Raw genomic sequence first — 20,062 nt, 5'->3', positions numbered from 1 at the left:
CCATACCAAGTAGAGGTCACCATGACAAGAAGGAGACAGTTTTAACCTTGCTATTATGTTTTTTGTTATTTTTTCCTTTTTAAAAGCTGTGAGAGTTGACCTTAGGTGGCTACGGAAGGACAACTTCCTCTCTGTAAAGACACCAGAGAGATAAACATGTGCAGCACTGTATGCTTCCCGCTGTAACTATGTTGTTTTAAAAATATCCCATGCTGGCTGTCATTCTCAGCATATTCCTGAAAAGGGGCTCCCAAAAATGTGATCTTGACCTAGTGACCTGATGCTTGCTGTCTTTTCTTAGAGATAGGTTACCCTAAAGGGCAATGTTGATGTTGACTTTGTCTCTTTCTAAGGTCTAGCAGTTTTCCATTGGATGACTATCTTATGTTAGCAGCAGAGAGCCAATCATTTAATTTGTCTGTTGATCTTCGGGGAGGCATATCTTTCTGACTTTTGACTCCTGTAAGGTATTGTCTCTTACATATATTGCAATATATGTATTTTATTCTTCAACCCATTAGTGTTTTGTGTGTTATTTTCTGGATTTCGGAGTCTTTAATGAAGCAATGTTCACTACACATCCCAACCTCTGATGTTGTTGTGGACTATAACAAATACATGGGTGGAGTTGACCCTTCTGATGCCCTCATTCAGTATTACTCTGTGCTTGAAAAGACAATGAGGTAGTATATCTTTTCTTGGACATTGTGATTTTCAAGGCCTACTTTTGAGCAAAGCACTAGCTACTGACAGAGAAGAAACTCCACTCCTTCAAAAACAACTCAGGGAGGTTCTGAAGAAGCTGTTGGAGGAGTCAAAAGCTGAAGCTGATGAGCCTCCAACTTTGTTTGCATGCCTGCCTACTACGGAAAAACAGCAATAGAAGAATACTTTGCTGAGTGAACACTGCCCTAAATTTAATGTTGCTTTTTGTCATGCCATTTAGTTTCATTGTGACTATTCAGATTGAATTATTTTGTACGAGAGTTACCTGTTTCTAGGCTATTGTGAAATAAAAAAAAAATTCTAAAATTCTAAGTTATGGTGGTTTGATCAGTCTAAGCTGTTTAGCACTCTTGGCTCTCCAACTCTCTGCAAATGGCTAAAATGGACAGGCTACCTTGTACTAATATGACTAAAGTGGATGTAGCCTTGTTGTGCGTCATTTCTACTGCATCAAATTTGGTAGAGTTGCAGTTCAGAATTTTTAGATTCAATAGCATCAGTGTCAACTTACTCATCGTCAGTTGACACTCTAATTTAGAATTTTTATAAGGCGGAAATAAACGTTTTTGCTAGGATTTTTCAAATCTCACTCTGGTCTGGTAATTGGGGCAGGAAGACTTATTGTATTTCAAAGTTCTCCCACCTGTCCCTGAGCCATAGCGCTCAAGGTCGTTAATGTCGGCCTTACAGTTGTGAAACTATTATTGATTGAATTTGGATATCTTTTTTCAGGAGGAAATTAAAAAAAAAAAGGCTAGGGCTCAGGAGGAGCAGGTGTCCTGACCAGTAGAGTCAGGTGACTTGCAAGGGCAGGGAGGACACTGATGGGCAGGAGAACAATGGCAACTATAAAATGACCACAGACATTATGGGCCCACAGTTCATCGTGTTGTTTGGAATAGAGTTGCAGGTGAATGTGATGATGATGATGCTCATACCAATAGAAAAATCCCGTTGATATTAAAATAATATATTATAATATATATTAAAGCACCGACCATTAATTTAAATTATAAATTTACGATAGACAGCAAATCAATTCAATTTTATTTTTATAGCGCAAAATCATAACAGAGGTTATCTCAGGTCACTTTTTAAGTACAGCAGGTCTACACCAGACTCTTTATAAAGGAAGAATAAAAGTAGAACAGTTTTATGGAGGCTTGGAGCCGCTTGCGGAACGGACAAACAAATCTCAGCTAAGATACTCATAACTCAGTAAACTATTGTAAATAAGGTTGCAAAGTGAAATAGATAAGTAAGTTAGGTTTTGTGTAATAGCGTAGTCAGACTGAAATTTGGTCCCAATTCATGTCTATGTGAAATGGGGTGAGACACATTCATTTCCTGCCTGCTTTGCTTTGCGCAGAGCTCAATCTGACTAAACTTCGACACACAAAGCACAAGGCTCTCCAACGTCCAGCCAGTTTTGAGAGAGGGGGTGTGAGCTCTCATTCAGGAAATATTGTGTGGTTATATTCTTATTTTACAAATGCATGGCGAAATAATACAAGCAGCAAAAGAAGGATTCTGTTTGTAGTGAGTGTAAGGACAGTGATAGAGGTTAATGACAGTAACATGTTTGATAAGAAGCTGTATAATTAACACATTTGTGGGCTGATTTTTTAAGCACACTAGTGATGCTACCTCCCCCAGTTTATGTTTACAAACCAATCCATGCTATATCCTGCCTCCCCCTGCTTTTGGCCACAACATGTAACTAAATTTCAGCAGCCGAACTGGTCTGACTGGTCCATAAGGCTTGGGAAATATCTGAGAAGCAGGTTCCACCCAGATGCTATCCTCAGGTCTGTCCCCGCCCCAAACCCAATTATCAGGGACTGTTTAGGGTGTGGCCGGGACATCACTGGGGTGTGGCTTATATCCAAAACATAGAGCAGTAGATTGATGAGTATAATGTTGTGGTGTTAATATAGTACTGTACAGATGGCCATTATGCTGATCTGTCAAAGCAGTAGATAAACATGGAGGAAGTGTGGAGTTTGCATTAACAGCAAACAGCACCAACAGCAAATCAAAATGGGAACATATCAGACAACAGGCTTCTTAATAAAATAAGATCAAATATATAGCAGGGAAAATTACGAATTAAATCGTGTCTTTAATACAAACCTGTTTCAAAAGTCTGGTTCTCTCTGCAGTTTAGGTAAATGAAGAGCCTAGCCACTATATGATAATTTTTTCTTGTATATCAATCACCGGTCCACTCTGTATGGCCTCTCAATTCTCCTCTAAATGTTCTAGACACTACCCTGGTTTACATATGATTGCTTCCATTTTGTTTGTTAGTTTATTTCGTTGGGGTGCCAAAACTTGTACTTTTCACTCTCTCTGGGTCACAGACTGTGTACAGCACAGATACTGACTAACTAGGCTGCTGGTGAGAGGTTGTGACTGAAAAAAGTTGAATTTACTCCATTTTCCTCATCCTTCCTGGTTTAATTAATCTAAATTGGTTCTTCAAACACACGTTGAGGCTGGCTTTGCCTTTCAAAATATTACATAGTACTGATTATAAAGGCTTAAGTATGGAAGCAACTAAATGCATTAAAAATATGAATATTAGAAACAACTGTGGCATGTGTATATATATATATATATATATATATATATATATATATATATATATATATATATATATATATGTGTGTGTGTGTGTTTGTGTATATGCAGCATTACTGGCTTCTGCTCCCTCCAACTAAAACTGATGTGGAAGAAATTCTGTGCCTGGATCCCTGTAACATGGGGAACATTTATATTATCTACAATAGGATACAAAATATTAAAAAAGCCCTTAGGGCCAATACCAAACTAGCTCGGAAACATGATTTAGGCACAGATTTGTCAACGGAAATGCAGCGCAGTCTGGAATGCATATACTTGTCATCTTTTTGCATAAGACACAGTCTTATACTATTAAAAATACTACACTGTCTAAATTAAGCTTGCCAAAATCTATTCCAGTGTGAACCCTGTATGTCCAAGTGCAAACTCAGCTCAGCCACTTTAGGTCATATGTTTCTGTCATGCCAGTCTATTAACAGATTTTGGGTGGAAATCTTTTCACACATATGTGGGAAAGGCAATAGAAGTCAGTTCCTATATTGCAATCTTTGGGGGTTCCTCTGTCAGGGGAGAGAATCACTGCACTCAAAGTAAAGTACCTGCCTACCTACACACCTGTTCCTCATTTCCTTCATTTGCTCCCCTGTATTTATACCAGCCCTTTTTTCTCAGTCAGTTGCTAGGTTGTTCCACATGGGTATGTTTATGTTAAGTCCAATATCCCTATTATAATTGGTTTGACAGCTCAAAAAGAATAAAAATGCTCCATATAAACACCTCTATCAGAATAAACAGGCCCAAACCAAAATTTTAATCAGTTGCAGAGTGGTAGTTTAAACCTTTTCATAAAGCAATCAAAAGAAAAATTGTACCATGTAAACCATTTTAACCTGATTACTTTCTGGCTGTGTTCTTTCTGCGCATGCCCTCCCTGCATGGTGACATTCACTTCTCCACTTCTTAAAAATGGTGGCTTCCAAGCTGAACTGATCCTCTGTGGAGTGTTAATTTTTAATATTGAATTGAACATCATTGGACCCCTGGACGGTAGGAAGATAAATAACAACCTAGTTAAAAGCTACCTGATTAAAAGCAACACAATAACGGCAACTACTGCACTGAACAGAAGATAAAAATTTATCTTCACAGAGCTGATCAAGCACATGCCAAAGAGATAAGATAGCTGCTGTTACCTCCTGCCTGTCTGGCTGTCTACATGTAAGCCTGGTCTTCATCACTAGTTCTATTAAAGTAACTTCACTGCACCAGTCTGCCTTTGTGTGTGTTTGTGTGTGTCTGCACTGGGATCCTCCATGCCTGAGCTCCTACCACCAGCCATGACAGACTACAGCATAAGCCATGACAGACTACAGCATAGTCTTCATTGCCTGTCTGGAGACTGATTCTCCTCCAGAAATCAGATTTTATCTAGATATCTATCCTCAGATATCTGATCATGAAATCAGAAATCAAATATCCCTCATTCAAGCATTGGAATAAGAGGTCTTGTCAGTGTTGCCACAAGAGAAATTGAGATACAATACATGTGATATGAGGAAAAAAATGGTATGGCTTGGTCAGCTTTTGTGGAGTATATGGAAAACCTATCCCTGCCAGGATATATTTTATCTCAGTAATAATTTGTGAACCCCCTCACACTCCTTAGGGATGTGTGATGCAGAATGCTGTTAACCTAAAGCCTGCGCCACACTGCTTATCTCACGTGTGTGTGAAGGTTGCTGAAAGCCTTGCTTTTCATTTTGGCGCCCATGTTAACGGGTTAAAGCTGCCATGCAGCCTGCGTGAGACGCGCTTCTGAAAACTCTAGATGTGGCAGCACCACATCTAGAGTTTCGCCGTCCCACTTATTTTTCACGCTTGATGCCCATATTGTAAAGTCAAGTAGATATTTCAGAGCATTTTAACCAGAGCTCTTGTTTCAAATAGGCTGTACGTCTGGTCAGCTCCATTTAGTCTTAATTACTTATCCATGGTATCCTGGAGGATAAGGTTTGAATTTCATTTTTTATTTCAATGCTATATACTCAGTGGAATTTAAATTTAAACATTAAGTCGTCAGTAGTGATTAAATTTAAACATTAGACGTCCAGTTTCCCAAAAGATTATTCATTTGCATCCCTACTTTAGAAGCACAAAAATATAACTGTAAAACAAAGTTCTAAGAGTAACCACACACAAATCAACCTTTCTCACATAATTTACCAAAGTAAAAATAATTGATTGTTCCAGTTCAAGTGTATAATTACCATACACATGGCCTAACTGACATGGTTTGATTGTTCTGGTTACACAATTTATTGCTTTTGATTATACTATCTTGGTTGTTTTGTGTACTGATTTTATTTTATTATATAGCCTATCATGGTAAGGTATTTAAGTCTTTATTACATCAACAGATCTTGATGATTTATTTGTATTTTTAAATGTTCTCGTCTAAAATAACTAAATTAATATTTCTCTATTGGTTTCTTTAAGGAATGGCGTCATTGAAAACGAATCCTATAAGGTGATCACCTTAACGAGACTTGGTCATCAGCCAAATAACTGTAAATTAGCTTGCACTTTTGCAGGTTTGGGGTTTGAGTATAAGGCTGGCATTATGTTTTTTCGTATCCCATGAAAAAAAACAGAACCAACAATTCGTTAATCTGTGTCCAAATATTTAATGACTTAACTTCTCCATGTTTTATTCGTACTAAGCTATGTCAGGGATCCGTGCCCCTGTAGCAACAAACCTCGACCCACTTGTGCCCCCCTAAAATACAGTGGGGGATTTCTTTGAGGAACCACGGACTTCCTCACAACACAAAATAGATACCACACTCATTTCAAGAGAAAGATTTAATCATTTTCTTTGTAAAATAACAGACTTTCCTTAAATGAGTGGAGCCTCGCTCCTCCGGATTGTAACAACTGGTAAATGTAAAATAGTTTGCTTGGTATTGCACCTTTTGTCAGAGTCTACCAAAAGGAAAAAGGTGAAGTTGGCAAGTTAGTTAAACAGTCAGATGCGGTCGCTGTCATATCGCTGCACATCTGTGAATGAACGGGTCTCTGGAAAAGAAACTCTGAAGTGAACTGTGAACCCAGTAATACTCTTGACTCAAAACAAATAGAAAGTTAACATCCATCCATCCATCCATCCATCAATTTTTTATCGCTTATCCAGAGACAGGTCATGGTGGCAGCAGGTCTAGCATGGTACTCCAGACGTCCCTCTCCCCGGCAACATTTTATAGCTCCTCCTGGGTGATCCCAAGGCCTTCCCAGGCCAGTTAAAATACAGTATATAGTCTTTGTGTGTTCTGGGTCTCCTTCCAGTTGGACGTGCCTCAGTTCCATACCTTATCTATAATGATGTGCCCAGCCACCTTACAGAGAAAACTAATTTCTGCCGTTTATATTCATGATCTCATTCTTTCAGTCACAACCCAATCACCATTGGTGAGGGTCGGAACGTAGCTCGACTGGGAAGTAGAAAGCTTTGCCTTCCAGTTCAGCTCGCTCTTCAGCACAATGGTCCGGTGCAAGGCCCACATTACTGCTGATTCCACACTGATCATGGACACAACTCTCACTTTGGTTATATAAGGACCGGATGGCTTATAATAATTGCCCTGGTACCCCATATTTCCACAGTGCCCCCCGAAAGACCCCCTGAGGGACACAGTCATAAGCCTTCTCCAATTCCACAAAACACATGTAGACACATGTAGATGGGCAAACTCCCAACACGCCTCCAGTAACCTAGCGAAGAGTTGGTCTGCTCTGCCACACCCAGTTCTGAAATTGCATTGCTCCTCCTGAATCTGGGGTTTGATAATCGGTCGGAGCCTCCTTCCCAGCACCCTGGCATAAGCTTTCCTGGGGAGGCTGAACAGTGTTATTCTCTGATATCTGTCCAACCACCACCCCAGTCTGCGAGTCCACGGGGACGGTTCCCAACCTCCAGGCGACACTTAAGAGGTGTGTCAGCCAAGACAGCCCAACAATGTTCAGAGCCTTCAGCATCTTTCGGCAAATCTTATCCATACCTGACGCCTTGCCACCGAGGAGCTTCTTGACTACCTCAGAGACCTTTGTCAGAGATATGAGTGAATCTTCCCAAAAGGCTTCAAACTCTGCCTCTTCTTCACAGGACGTGTTGGTCAGGTTCATGAGTTCCTCAGAGTGTTCTTTCCACCAACCATCGATAGTCAGTTAGAAGTTCTCCTCCTGTGCTGAACGCAGCCTGGTCCAAGCCCTGCTTTCCATTCCTGAGTCATCTAATGGTTGTCCAAAACTTTTTTGAGGCCAACCAAAAGTCCTTTTCCATAACTTCCCCAAACTCCTCCGACACCTTGGTTTTTGCATCTGCGACAACTGTGGCTGCAGCCTATCTGGCCCTCTGGTACCCCCGGGCCAACCATGACCGACTCCTTCATCAGCTTGATGCCCTCCCTCACTGCTGGTGTCCACTAGCAGGTTCTCAGGTTGCTGCCATGACAGGCACCTACAACCTTCTGACCACATCTTGGTTCCATGTTCAAAGCCTCCATTCCATGTCCCCAAAGATGCATGAGAAGGTGTTCTGGTACTGGGTACACTTATGAACCACCCTATGTTCGAACATGGTGTTTGTTATGGCCAAACCATGACAAGCACAGAAGTCCAATAAAAAAGCACCACTCAGGTTCAAATCAGGCAGGCTTTTCCTCCATATCACCCCCCTCCAGGTTTCTCCATCATTGCCTACATGAGTATTGAATTCCCCTGAGAGGACTCTCTGGTGCATAAGCACAAACATGAGTCAGAACCTTCCTTTCAGAAACTTGCAGTGCCATAGAGGTGACCCTACATGTATGTGTGAAAAAAATAATCTCAACTCAAGGCCTGCTTACTAGCTCTTTACAGTTTTGAACTGCATGGTCTTCATCAGTGATGAAATTCCCGCCACAACTATGAAACAATAATGGACACTAATAACTCAATGGGGATCACCAGAAATAACCGAGTGGGATATAGTCTTTACTTTCAAGTCCTAAAGAGTTATCACTTACCAGAAGCCATTCAACACCTTAAAATCTCTGATGGTACACCCTTAAGAAATGACTCCCTGTGAGAGGAAGCCTGGAGTGGTGTATGATATCATCAAAACATCACATGTGCCACCTGTGAGGAATACTACATCAGTGAAACAGCAAGGACCCTGGACAAGATGCTGAATGAACACCAGAAAAGGAGAACATAACCCGGATGTGAACACCAAATCAATACCACTCACAGCATCGACTGGGAAGGAATCAGAGGTCATCAACCAGTGTCTGTGTCCATGGTAATGAAATAACCTTTCACCCAGTGCAATGGTGTGGCTAAATCACTTGTTTTAATAGCTTTTGGACAACAATGGAGCTCTATTTTAGTAGGATTGTTGGCTTTGGTCTTTTCATGGGATTTGTTCGTAATAACAAATATACAGAATATCACCAGACACACGACAAACTTTGGGTAATTTTAAGCCAGCTTCAAAAGACCAATCAGTCACATTGTGGCTGAATAGTGTGTGTATGTACAGATGTGTGTATGTGTATATACATTAAATCAACAGTCAGATCAAGCTAACTCAAGGTAATTCAGTTATTGATTCACAAATAACGGGGTTTCCCTTCTTCAATGATACTGGGTTAAATTCATAGAACAGGGCATCTCTTGTGTGATTAATAGGTGCAGCATAGATGTAGAGCCTTTGGTGGATTACCCAAAGGCTAAACTATTAAAGGATGGAGTCTGTACAACAAAGAATAACCACATATCTCTTCTCTACTACCCACCAAGCCAGCAGCAATCTGAATGGTGAAATTAAAAAACATGCTGATGACCTATTTGAGTATAATGTCATTTCAAATAATCAAAGCCATATATATTAAAATATATATATATATATATATATATATATATATATATATATATATATATACATTTTCAAATGCAGCACTGTAATCCCAAGGGGTGAGACATTTGCATGCAACTTAAATACTGCATTTAAAGTTCTGTCATAATGCTAGTATGTAACATTTTGCATAATGTTACTAACATAAAAGCTAATCTAATACCATACCATAGTATCAACGAAACAAAGGCTAACATTCAGAAAATATCAGATTTATGTATGGGAAATGTAAATTATCATATTAACAAGTAAAAGGGCATATTTTTAGAATATAGTATAACAGCTCAAGAAGTAATAGAGTTCACTGTTTGTTTTGTAGTGGTAGTAGTAACTTGGTTATTTGCTACCTTAATACTTAGGAGTGTGGCAGTGTTGATGTTTTAGTTATAATCGTATAATTAATGATTACTAACCTGTTCCTTGGTAGTACTTTGTGCAGTTTCCATATTTTATGTCCTCTTGTTTGATGTCGAACTGAGGGAGAGCAATTTCATCCATCTGAACTGGGTCAGACTGCCACATGAACACAAGATCACTGGTGGTATAGCCAACTAAAACATAAAAAAGAAAATTAATAATCTTTGTGTCCAGCATCAACAGCTTAACTGCATAAGGTAGTGCACATTATTAGATACATTATTTATACATTATATGCTAAGATGTTTATTATTCCTTTTTTTTTTTACTTTTCTGTATTTTGCCCCCCCCACCCCCCCATTGCTGCATACTGATGACAGCCCTTTTAAAAGATTTTCTGTCTTTAACAACTCAAACTGTCACCCTTGCACTATTTACCATGAGGCAGGCATAGTAAATGGGCATGCCAATTCAGCTGAGCACCTTAATGGAGGTCCTCCAAAATTATGATTTCATGGTGGATATTTGGAATGCAAATATTATAGCTTGTATTAGTCTTTCTTTGAGAATAAACATTTCAAGCTTGGATTGCTTCACAAGGGTGTGTTATCTTCTGGAGAAGAGTGAGGTGATTTTACGGCCTGAAACATTTAGGTACACTGTGTTGTTTCTGACCTGTAGTTGTGGAGCATTGTTTTTACAATGTTTTTACAAGTGGGTCACCATTTCATTTCTGGTATGTGGCATGTGAATCATCTCATCCACATGTTTGTGTGCGTACAAAAACGTGGATGGCATGTGAATCATGTCATCCACATGTTTGTGTGCGTACACAAACGTGGATGACATGATTCTTTTGCCACTTTTTTTTCACGTTTTTTCACTGATGGGCACTTGGTGAAAAACAAAGGCAGTGACAACTAAGACTGCTAGCAAGCAAACATAGAGGTTAACAATGCAGGATTTAAAATATTGAAAACAATTGTCTTTGCAAATGTGTTATGAGGAAAAAAATGTGTTTTGTTTATCTGCATAAATGTATAACATATTTATTAGGCCTCAAAAATACACCTGTATGTGTCAAACAGCTGAATGAAAAACGTTCAAAACAAAGGTACAACTGTGCAAAAAGGACAATGATGAGTTTCTGTCTGTTTGGAAGATTGTAGTGTTTCTACAAATCATTGCTTTTGGAATTGATCTTAACATAGGTCTGATTGGTCACAGTAAGGCTAGGATCAGTTCTGATCCTGAATGTGACAAACTTGAAATAACTTTAATAGTGAAAAAATAAGCATTACTTTAGGTCAAGCTTAACAGCTCTTATCGGTATAATGAAGTAGCTGTTGGCTGAATTAATTAAATATAAACTTACTTTAAGTTTGTTTTCTGTAGTTAAGTTGACTCATTTTGTTTAAGTTATTATGTTCAGGGGGGGTTGAGTCTTCAGACATTCGAGTCTCAAGTAAGTAGAGCCACAAGTCATGTCGCAAGTCCTCATGTTTGCGAAGCCCAAGTCGTGCTAGTTTAAGTTTAAGGCGTGTGCATACGAGCAGGATTTGTGACATCACAACTACTTTGGAAGCCAATCCTGGTCCAGTATGCAACTTACACAAGTGTGACATGGAAACTTGAAGCCTCCATATCACATACACTGAGAATGGACATCTCAGTATAGTAGGAGACATTTTGTGTCCACTAGTTAAACTTTGAAATTCTGGATTATTCAATGAGGGAGAAAGAGTTGATTGAATTTTAAGAATTTCTAACCTGGTAATTGAACTTTTTTTGTGGAAAAAACACATCAGACACAAATTATTATTCAAAACATTTCTGGAGGGGGTCTTTAATTATTTTTAATCCAGAGTGGGCTGAGAATAATGCAGCTATAAACTCACACAGATCAGCAGTCTACTGTATATTTGGTACTATTATTCTAAAATGTTTACCTTTGTACTTTAATTAAATATCATTCGTAAATTAGACTATCACTCAATTGTATGGAAAGAATGCAAACTGTCCTATTTTTCAGATGAATGCACTGTTCATGAGGTCAGATCCCAGTAGCAGAGAAACATTAAAGTGCAGGTTTTTAATTGGAGGATGAATGTGAAAAGTTGCTACCTATTCTGTCTCATAGGAAAGCAAACTTCACTAACATCAGCCAGATTTCAGTTTTTGCTTGGCTCTAAAGTGATCAAATCTGCTTATCCTTATCCTGTGTGTGTGTGTGTGTGTGTGTGTGTGTGTGTGTGTGTGTGTGTGTGTGTGTGTGTGTGTGTGTGTGTACTCACAGCTCTCCAGCTGCATCTTACACAGCTGTGTGTCCATTGGGAAGAGTGTAAGATCCAAGGGACAAGACAGCGTCACCGACAACCTAAATGCACACACACACGCACACACACACACACACATGTACAAGGTTAATCAGGAGAAAGAACAAAACAGTGCTTCTTACAGGGTAATTCTTATTGAATTTTAAACTTATCACTTCATTACTTTGATTTAAATCATCTCTCTTTACACTGTCTTCCAAAGGGAACCCGCCAGGGCTGTCCAGGCCCTCAGAAGGGCCCAAAGATAAATCAAAATATAATTCTGTGAAAAGTATTACTTATTATTATTATTATTATCATTTTATATGTATATATTTGTATTATTTAAATAATTTACCATAAAATCTAAATGTTTAGCAGCTAAAGTAAGCAGCTTTCTGAGGCTGTACATAGGTGCTGTGAGCTAGATGCTAATGTCAGCATGCTAACATTCTCACAATGACAATGCTTATATGCTGATTTTTAGCAGGTAAAATGTTTACCATGTTCACCATCTCAGATTAGCGTGTAAGCATGCTAACGTTCACTTAACACGAATTACAGCTGAGGCTGATGCATTTGGTCATAAACCAAAGTCTTGAACAATTTGAAATTTTGACTTGATGATGGCCTAGATGAAAAAGTTAAGAGAATGTATATGTCAAAATTAATCAATCCAATAGTTAGATATTTCATTCTGGACCAAAGTGGTGGACCCACTGACAAATTGACATTGACATGGAAGGCATGTTCATCAAAGTATGTATACCCATGGTTGTCAGAATCACTGCAAGCAGCTGTTCAACACACTGCTCAGCAGCAGTTCTGTTGCTGGGAGTGCTTTCTGTTTATAATGGAAATGCGTAGGTCATGGTTCCTGAATATTGATTAAAAAAAGTGTTGAAAACATTGGAAAATGGAGGAAAAAAAACATCTGAATAATTGTGTGGGAGTACCTCATACTAATCAAGACATCTCCGTTCCTAAAGATGAAGAGCAGAATGTTGTCCTGTGTGACATCATGGAAGTTTGCATTTTTTTCATTGGCAAAGAAAAGGTCTGGTTTCCACAAACACTGGAACATTTTGGGGTCAACAGTTAGTGCTTCACTCTTAAAGTCAGTAGGAAGTCGTAGACGAGGGTCATTCCATCTCTGACGAAGAAATATATTTACTCTGTAGTCCTGTAGAGAGAGACATTGTATTAATAATTCTTACAGAGCTATTGCTGCTTCTGCTTATTGTATTGCTGCTACTCCCACTCTTTCTATGGCTAGTGCTATTACTATGCTGCTAATATTACTAATATTAATATTTATATGTTATGTTTTGACCAGTGTGAAAGGGTTGAACCATCCTTAGTGTTATCTAGCAGTAGCTGCACCATAGACAGAAATTCTGAACTTGAAACTAAAGAAAATAAAAAATAACATTAAGTGTGTATTTGTGTGTATGTTTCACCATAGTGGTCTCCTGGATTGACCCAAAGCTATTAATGAAGATGTTCACCTTTGACTCAACTGGGATACCTGAAACGCACACAAACATATGACAAACTTAAAGCAATATGACACTCAACTATTCTATTCTAGGTGAAACAGGAACATATATTGTCTGATCAGATGCTGATGAGCTACTGTATATCTGGGGAGTAACACCTTTTCCATAAGGAAATTCCACATTAATGTACTGAAAGGATGTACATACTGTGGTAGCACTGAAAAGTTTCCCACTTTTCCCCTAGGTTTAGGTCACAGCCTATTACAGTCCAACATGTCGTTTTCTTTTCTGCCACCAGGAGTCCCAAAGGCGCTTCCTCATCAATATACTACTATCTGTATGCAGTGAAGAATCTGAAAGCAGTACCAGTGGTTGTGAATTCTCTCACTCTATTTCAACAGGTAGTATGAATTGTGGCTAATTGTTTTTCTATCGATTTCTTACTCCCTCTGTTGTCTGACAAGAGAAACAGAAAAAAAAATAGATCAACCAAATTGTGAATTCAGTTGTATTAAAACACAGTATAGGTGACCACAGTCAGCAGGAGGGGACTTAACAGAGGTTTAATGGACTAAGTAACTTGAAGTGTCGGGGCCGGGCATCCCCTCTACCTGTGAGGGTCACACTGATGGGCCATTAGTGGAAGAATGTGGGATGCATCCTGACAGTTTGATGGGTTGGATAGTACTGCTTGTATTGATGATCAAATAAAAAAACAAAAAAACAACAAAAAAAAAAATGTTTTTGTGTCAAAACTCTTTTCAGGTCATTTGTCTAAATTCAAGATCCACACTGCTGACTGAGATGTCTTTTTTCCATTCATAGAAAAACTGCCCACACATTTACAAAAAAGTAAAAGAAGCTTTAGAGGCTTTAGGCTTCAGAGATGAGAGAAAAAAAGAGTACATTTTTTATTTGTAAAAAGTGACACAGTGAAAATATATGAATAAAAGCAAATGTTTCGGTCAAAGAACCATCAGTGACATTGCCATTTTATGCTCTCCAACAGATTACTAAACCACAAAGACATGGTGATACTGATCAAAAACTACTGAGATCAGAATGCAAATGGATCCTTAACATGAGAATGCTTCATCCAAAAAGTCTCAATGAGCAAATATCCTTAATTTATTTCTTGTAACAGCTTAATGTCCTTTTAGCAATTAACACTGTTGTTAGTTTTTTATTCTTGGATGCTCTTCGCTTCTCTCTTCCTGATTGGTCTTTGTTGATACACCTATTTATGTGTCTAGAATTAGATAGTCTGTAAATTGTGCTGATGATGGTTTTTTGACCAAAACATTCACTTTTATTAACATTTTTTCACTGTGTCACTTTTTACACATTAAATAAATGTAGTCTTTGTGTATCTTTAAAGCCTCTTTTTACTTTTTTGTTTGTGTTCACAGGTGTTTTTATAAATGGAAGTGTTATTCCTGAAAAGCCTGGATTCATGAGTGCAAACCATAATTCTCAGAAAATGGCTGGAGATTTTAAATCTAATTAAAAAATTCTTTAGACTGCCTAACATCTCACTACACACCCCTGTGACATACAATCATTTATTTAAACCATTGCTGATGGTTCCTGGACCGGAGAGAGGGGGGCTTTGCTGTATTGGAAATCTTTACATAATACACATTATAAATCTGCCTCGTTGATTCAGTTGCAAACCAAATATCACCTTCCTCAATCACATTTTCACCCATACACGCATTTCATATGGGAGTGTAACCGAGATTTCCCAATCAAACCAAAGAACTGTAATTTTTATGATTTAGTTTTTTTACACCCAAACTCTAAACATTTCTTTTCCAGCTTTGTCATTTCTTTTGTGGTACCAGCAAATGCCAGTCACCTCAGGGAGGCCTGGGTTGAGGAATTGGGTGCTTCATTGTCAGATGAGCTATGCCACATAACTACATCGTCCAGCTGGGGACCATTGTTGCATGTTACATAGCGTCTCTCTCTCCCCCATGTTTCCTATGTGCATCTCCACTGATATCTGTCAAATTAAGGCAACCCCCCCCCATCCACACACACACACACACACACACACACACACACACACACACACACACACACACACACACACACACACACACTCACACAGAAAGAAAAAAAATCAATAGACATTAAACCAGACTGTATTTCCCAATATTCCCAATGGTGATATTTGGTGGCTCGGACAGGACAAGGATTCTTCCCACTCATCAAAAGCAGGCTATCATGGTAGGATTGGTTGAAACTAAGAAATTCATATTACTGAATTGGACGTCTCCATTAATCCCCTTTCTTCAGGAGATGGCTAAATTTTTTTGAAGATATGGAAGCCGTTTTTGATATTCCTTGATAAGACCTAATTGTATTACCAATGAACTCTGTTGTTGCATTTTAATTTTATTCTGTGTGAACTTTGCTGATAATGCTGTGGAGTGGCAGCTTAGCACTATTCCTGGGAGTTCTGGATATGACCCCTGTCTTCCTTTCTGTTGTTTGATGCAGTTGTATTTTCTGTGTATTGTGTCAGATTGATTTTATTGTTGAAAAACTTTATATAACTGTACACTGTATATATATATATATATATATATATATATATATATATATATATGTGTGTGTGTGTGTGTTTGTGTGTATATATATATATATATATTCAGCCGACTTTTTCAGGACCTGCCTTACTCTGTGTAGTTATTTGGCTGTGGCTGACTTCCTTGCGGCCTCCTCAAGGTTCCCATTTGCCTGCGGGATCCCAAGGTATTTGTAGCTGTCCTGAACATCTGCAATGCTGCCTTCTGGTAGTTCAACCCCCTCCGTTCTGATCATCTTCCCACTCGGCTGAATAGGAAGAACAAGATAAGGGGCCATCAACACGTACACCCTGCCAGTCATCAGATCCCCCGCTGGTATAATAAGCTGGCCAAAGAAGGAGATGGAGGCCACTGATATCAAGACAAGAAAGCTCCTCACAATGCATGGAGGGTTTCACCCCAAGTCCAGCACCCTGAGACTGTACACTAAGCGGAACAAGGGAGGCCGAGGACTGGTGAGCATCAGAGCCACTGTCCAGGATGAAACAACCAACATCCAGGAATACATCAAGAAGATGGCCCCCAAAGATGAACTGCTAAGTGAATACCTCAGGCAGCAGAAACCCGATGATGCAGAGGAGGAGGAGGAGGAACCATCATGGAGGGACAAGCCCCTACATGGCATGTACCACCGACAGATCCTACCAGTGGCTGGAAAAGGCTGGACTGAAGGACAGCACAGAAGCACTAATCATGGCAGCACAAGAACAGGCACTCAGTACAAGATCAATATAGGCGGGGATCTACCACACCAGACAGGACCCCAGGTGCAGGCTGTGCAAAGATGCTCCTGAGACAGTTCAGCACATAGTAGCGGGGTGTAAGATGCAGCCAGGAACAGCGTACATGGAACGCCACAACCAAGTGGCTGGCATAGTGTACAGGAACATCTGCACTGAGTATGGTTGGAGGTCCCAAGGTCACAATGGAAGACACCTCCTAAAATGGTTGAGAATGACCAAGCCAAGATCCTGTGGGACTTCCAGATCCAGACTGACAAACTGGTGATGGCTAACCAACCGGACATCGTGTTGATCGACAAACAACAGAAGAAGGCAGTAGTGATAGATGTAGCGATCCCAATATATATATGTGTGTGTGTGTATATGTGTGTGTGTGTGTGTGTATGGACATATTGTCCATGTAGGAAATAGCTGACGAAACTATAGCCGTTCTCCTCCCACAACCCATTTTACCTTAGTTCCCAGCTGTTAGTTATCTAACAGCTGTGTTGAACAATGTGTTGAACAAATTTTACCCAAATTGATTTTTTATAAAAGTTGTCTGCTGCAACTTTAGAGGTTAAGCTTAAGTTTTTTTGGTTGTTTGTGTTTTTTGTTTTACTTTTTTCAAGTCTGTTTTATAAGACCAGACGTACAAAACTGGGAACCCATCCTTTGATGGAAAAAACATTCTGATTCTGAATGAGAATACATAAGGGTACTAGTTGGTCCTGTGTGGCCACTGTCATTCAGAAAGAAAATGCTTGACATCACTTACCAGTACAGGTTGCAGCATTACCTTGAAAGTTAGGCCTTATTCTTGGGTCATAACTGACCATCAGACGGTTCAAGATGTTGGATGTGGAGTTAGCTGGAACTTGGGCCAAATCTTCTGGGGACAACTGGCTGTTAAATATGATATTAATGGAAACATGTGAAAAGAATTAAAATCCAAGCCTAAAACAGTGGAAATATATATAATATATTCCTGACCTATTGCCTGAGACCTTTTCAACAATATAAACCAGACAATGTGAGTCGGTTACACTTTAAAAATACAGCCTGCAATTTACACTGTAACTTTATTGTATGAATACGGTACCAATAAAATACTTAGAGGTTTTTTCCACTTAAATGTAGGTACAGTGGAAGAAAACAAGACTATGGGGAACAAGAGAGTAACAAGTGTGTATTTTAGAGGAAAAGAAGAAATAAACTATACTCTTAGTATTTTTGTAAATACTGGGTAGCTATGGGTTACGATACTGGGAGACGAAGCTGAAGTCAGGGGCCGCCAGGGGCCGCACGAGACATGAGTTTAAATGTTGTTCTTTTTGTCTTGGGAGGCCCCTAGTTGGTTGGACTCCCACCGAGATAGGCTTGTCATCATCATACGAAATGATCCGCCACACCTGTACTAGTGGGAAGATATTAACCATGCACATAACTTTGCTGTTGTGAAAGATTGCATTTTGCACAATGAGGAAACTGTAAACTACTGGATACACTGTAGAAACAGAACAAAAGAGTGACACTAATGCAGCTGCAGCAGAGAAGAAGCTGCTGATTTCATGCACAACCTGGAAGTGTTCCAAATCAAATACACCTGCCATGTTGCCTCGCCAACAGGTGCATGCTGGTGCATGAACATACACACACACACACACACACACATGCCCACACACATATATACAGTATAAGACATATACATACATAAATATACATTTTAATATCTTATACAAATAAAATGTTTTTGCCTTGTCTTGATTTCAGTTTTGAAAGTATTGTCATCATTCCACAAAAAGAACATGTATAAAATTAAATATGGATAATGTGGTGTAACGGAATGATGATAACTGTGAAGATGATGTTGATAGTAATGGCAACGTAATGAGAAAGGATGTATTTGGAGAATACAGTATATTTACTTACGATGGACAGACAACTTGCTTGCCTTTTTTCCCCTTCTTTGTGGATTTTCCTTCTTTGGTTGAGGTAAGTTGCAAACAACACAGGAGCAACAGCAGGAAGATCACCAGCCTCAATCCAACAGCCATGGTGCCTAAAACAAAGTGAAATACTGGCCTTAACACATGCTACCTGTAACACAAAATTCAATAATAACCTTCATGACATTGCCACGTTAGCGATTTTCTCACTAGATTTGGTGACTTTTGAGACCGCCATTATGGGCAATAGCATGTTCAGTCAACCAATCATCAGCCAGACAGAAATGTCGATGGTCTGTGAATGTGCTTACCTAATGGCCAATTACTGATCCCCAATGTTTGTACAGGGTACTCCTTATCTTTCGTTTTTGGAGTTTACATGTGTGAGTTTATTTCAGTGTCTGGGACAGCCAGCAGTTACTTAGCATAGCACAGAGACTGGAAATTGGGAAATAGCCAGGAGTAACAAAATATACCTACCAGAATCTCTCACGCATAGTGATTAACATGTTATATGTTACATTTGTTTAATGTATACAAACACATGTATAAATGACAATTTGTCATTTTACGAGATGTTATGTGTTAGGCTGTGTTCTGGCTAGGTGCAGTGACTTCCCCTGAGTGTCCGCTGCTTGTCTGGCAACTGCTCAGAGCAAAGAAAGTTGCATACTGTAGTAACATATTTAATTTTTTAATTTAAAGTGTGTGTTAGAAGGAGAGTACTAGAGGACAGTATAGTGCTCGTAGAGGAAAGGCAGCCTGATTTCCAGTATCACCTCAGACCAGAGATTAAAGTGTATTTACTGTTTACTTAAAAAATATTGATGACAGCTTTTGGATTTTAATTTGGTATTTCTTACATATTATTCATTGCTGCATTAGATATGCTAATGTATATTGAGTTTTCAAGACCCCCCCTAAACGTTTTTTATTCTCAAACCTGGATAATCTGCAGGAGACTCCCTCCTTCTCTGGATAGCACACTATACTTCTGTAGAGGCCGAATATCATTAGCATTGGAGTGCATCGTTTTGTTTGCACTTAATGGGCCATAAGTAATGCATCCTGAAAAGCCACAGGCTCCACATACCACAGCTTAAACTTACCAAAAGATCAGTCTTAGTAACAGGCGTTAGTAGCTCTTTTAAACTTTTGAACCAAGTCCAAGTCAAGTCTCAAGTCTTTTGGACCGCATCCGAGTCAAGTCTCTAATCTTTAGAGGGCAAATTGAAGTCAAGATTCAAGTTTCTGTGATGTGATTTACAAGTTTACAACAGTTTTTCCAGTCTATCTACACTGTCATGCAAGTATGAAAATTACAAAAGCACATCGGTCAAAACTGCATTTAACCTCCAGCTGCA

At 39.1% G+C, this 20,062-nt stretch overlaps 1 protein-coding gene across 1 annotated transcript in view; it reads right to left on the bottom strand.

Moving 5' to 3' along the window:
* Positions 1–18,806, bottom strand: part of LOC120800362 (glycine receptor subunit beta-like) — a 30,071-nt gene extending 11,265 nt beyond the window's left edge. Inside the window, exons 1-6 of the mRNA XM_040146429.1 lie at positions 18,682–18,806; positions 17,549–17,655; positions 13,395–13,462; positions 12,891–13,117; positions 11,914–11,996; positions 9,676–9,813 (exon numbers count right to left, since the gene is read on the bottom strand). Coding sequence (XP_040002363.1) covers positions 9,676–9,813; positions 11,914–11,996; positions 12,891–13,117; positions 13,395–13,462; positions 17,549–17,655; positions 18,682–18,806 — 748 coding nt within the window. The remainder of the gene's footprint in view (positions 1–9,675; positions 9,814–11,913; positions 11,997–12,890; positions 13,118–13,394; positions 13,463–17,548; positions 17,656–18,681) is intronic.
* Between the last annotated feature and the right edge of the window lie 1,256 nt (positions 18,807–20,062).

The sequence above is a fragment of the Xiphias gladius genome, chromosome 15 (genome assembly GCF_016859285.1).
Source record: "Xiphias gladius isolate SHS-SW01 ecotype Sanya breed wild chromosome 15, ASM1685928v1, whole genome shotgun sequence".
Classification (NCBI taxonomy): Eukaryota; Metazoa; Chordata; class Actinopteri; order Istiophoriformes; family Xiphiidae; genus Xiphias; species Xiphias gladius.
Note: the sequence above shows the minus strand (reverse complement) of the source record. Positions and strands in the feature narration are given on the sequence as shown.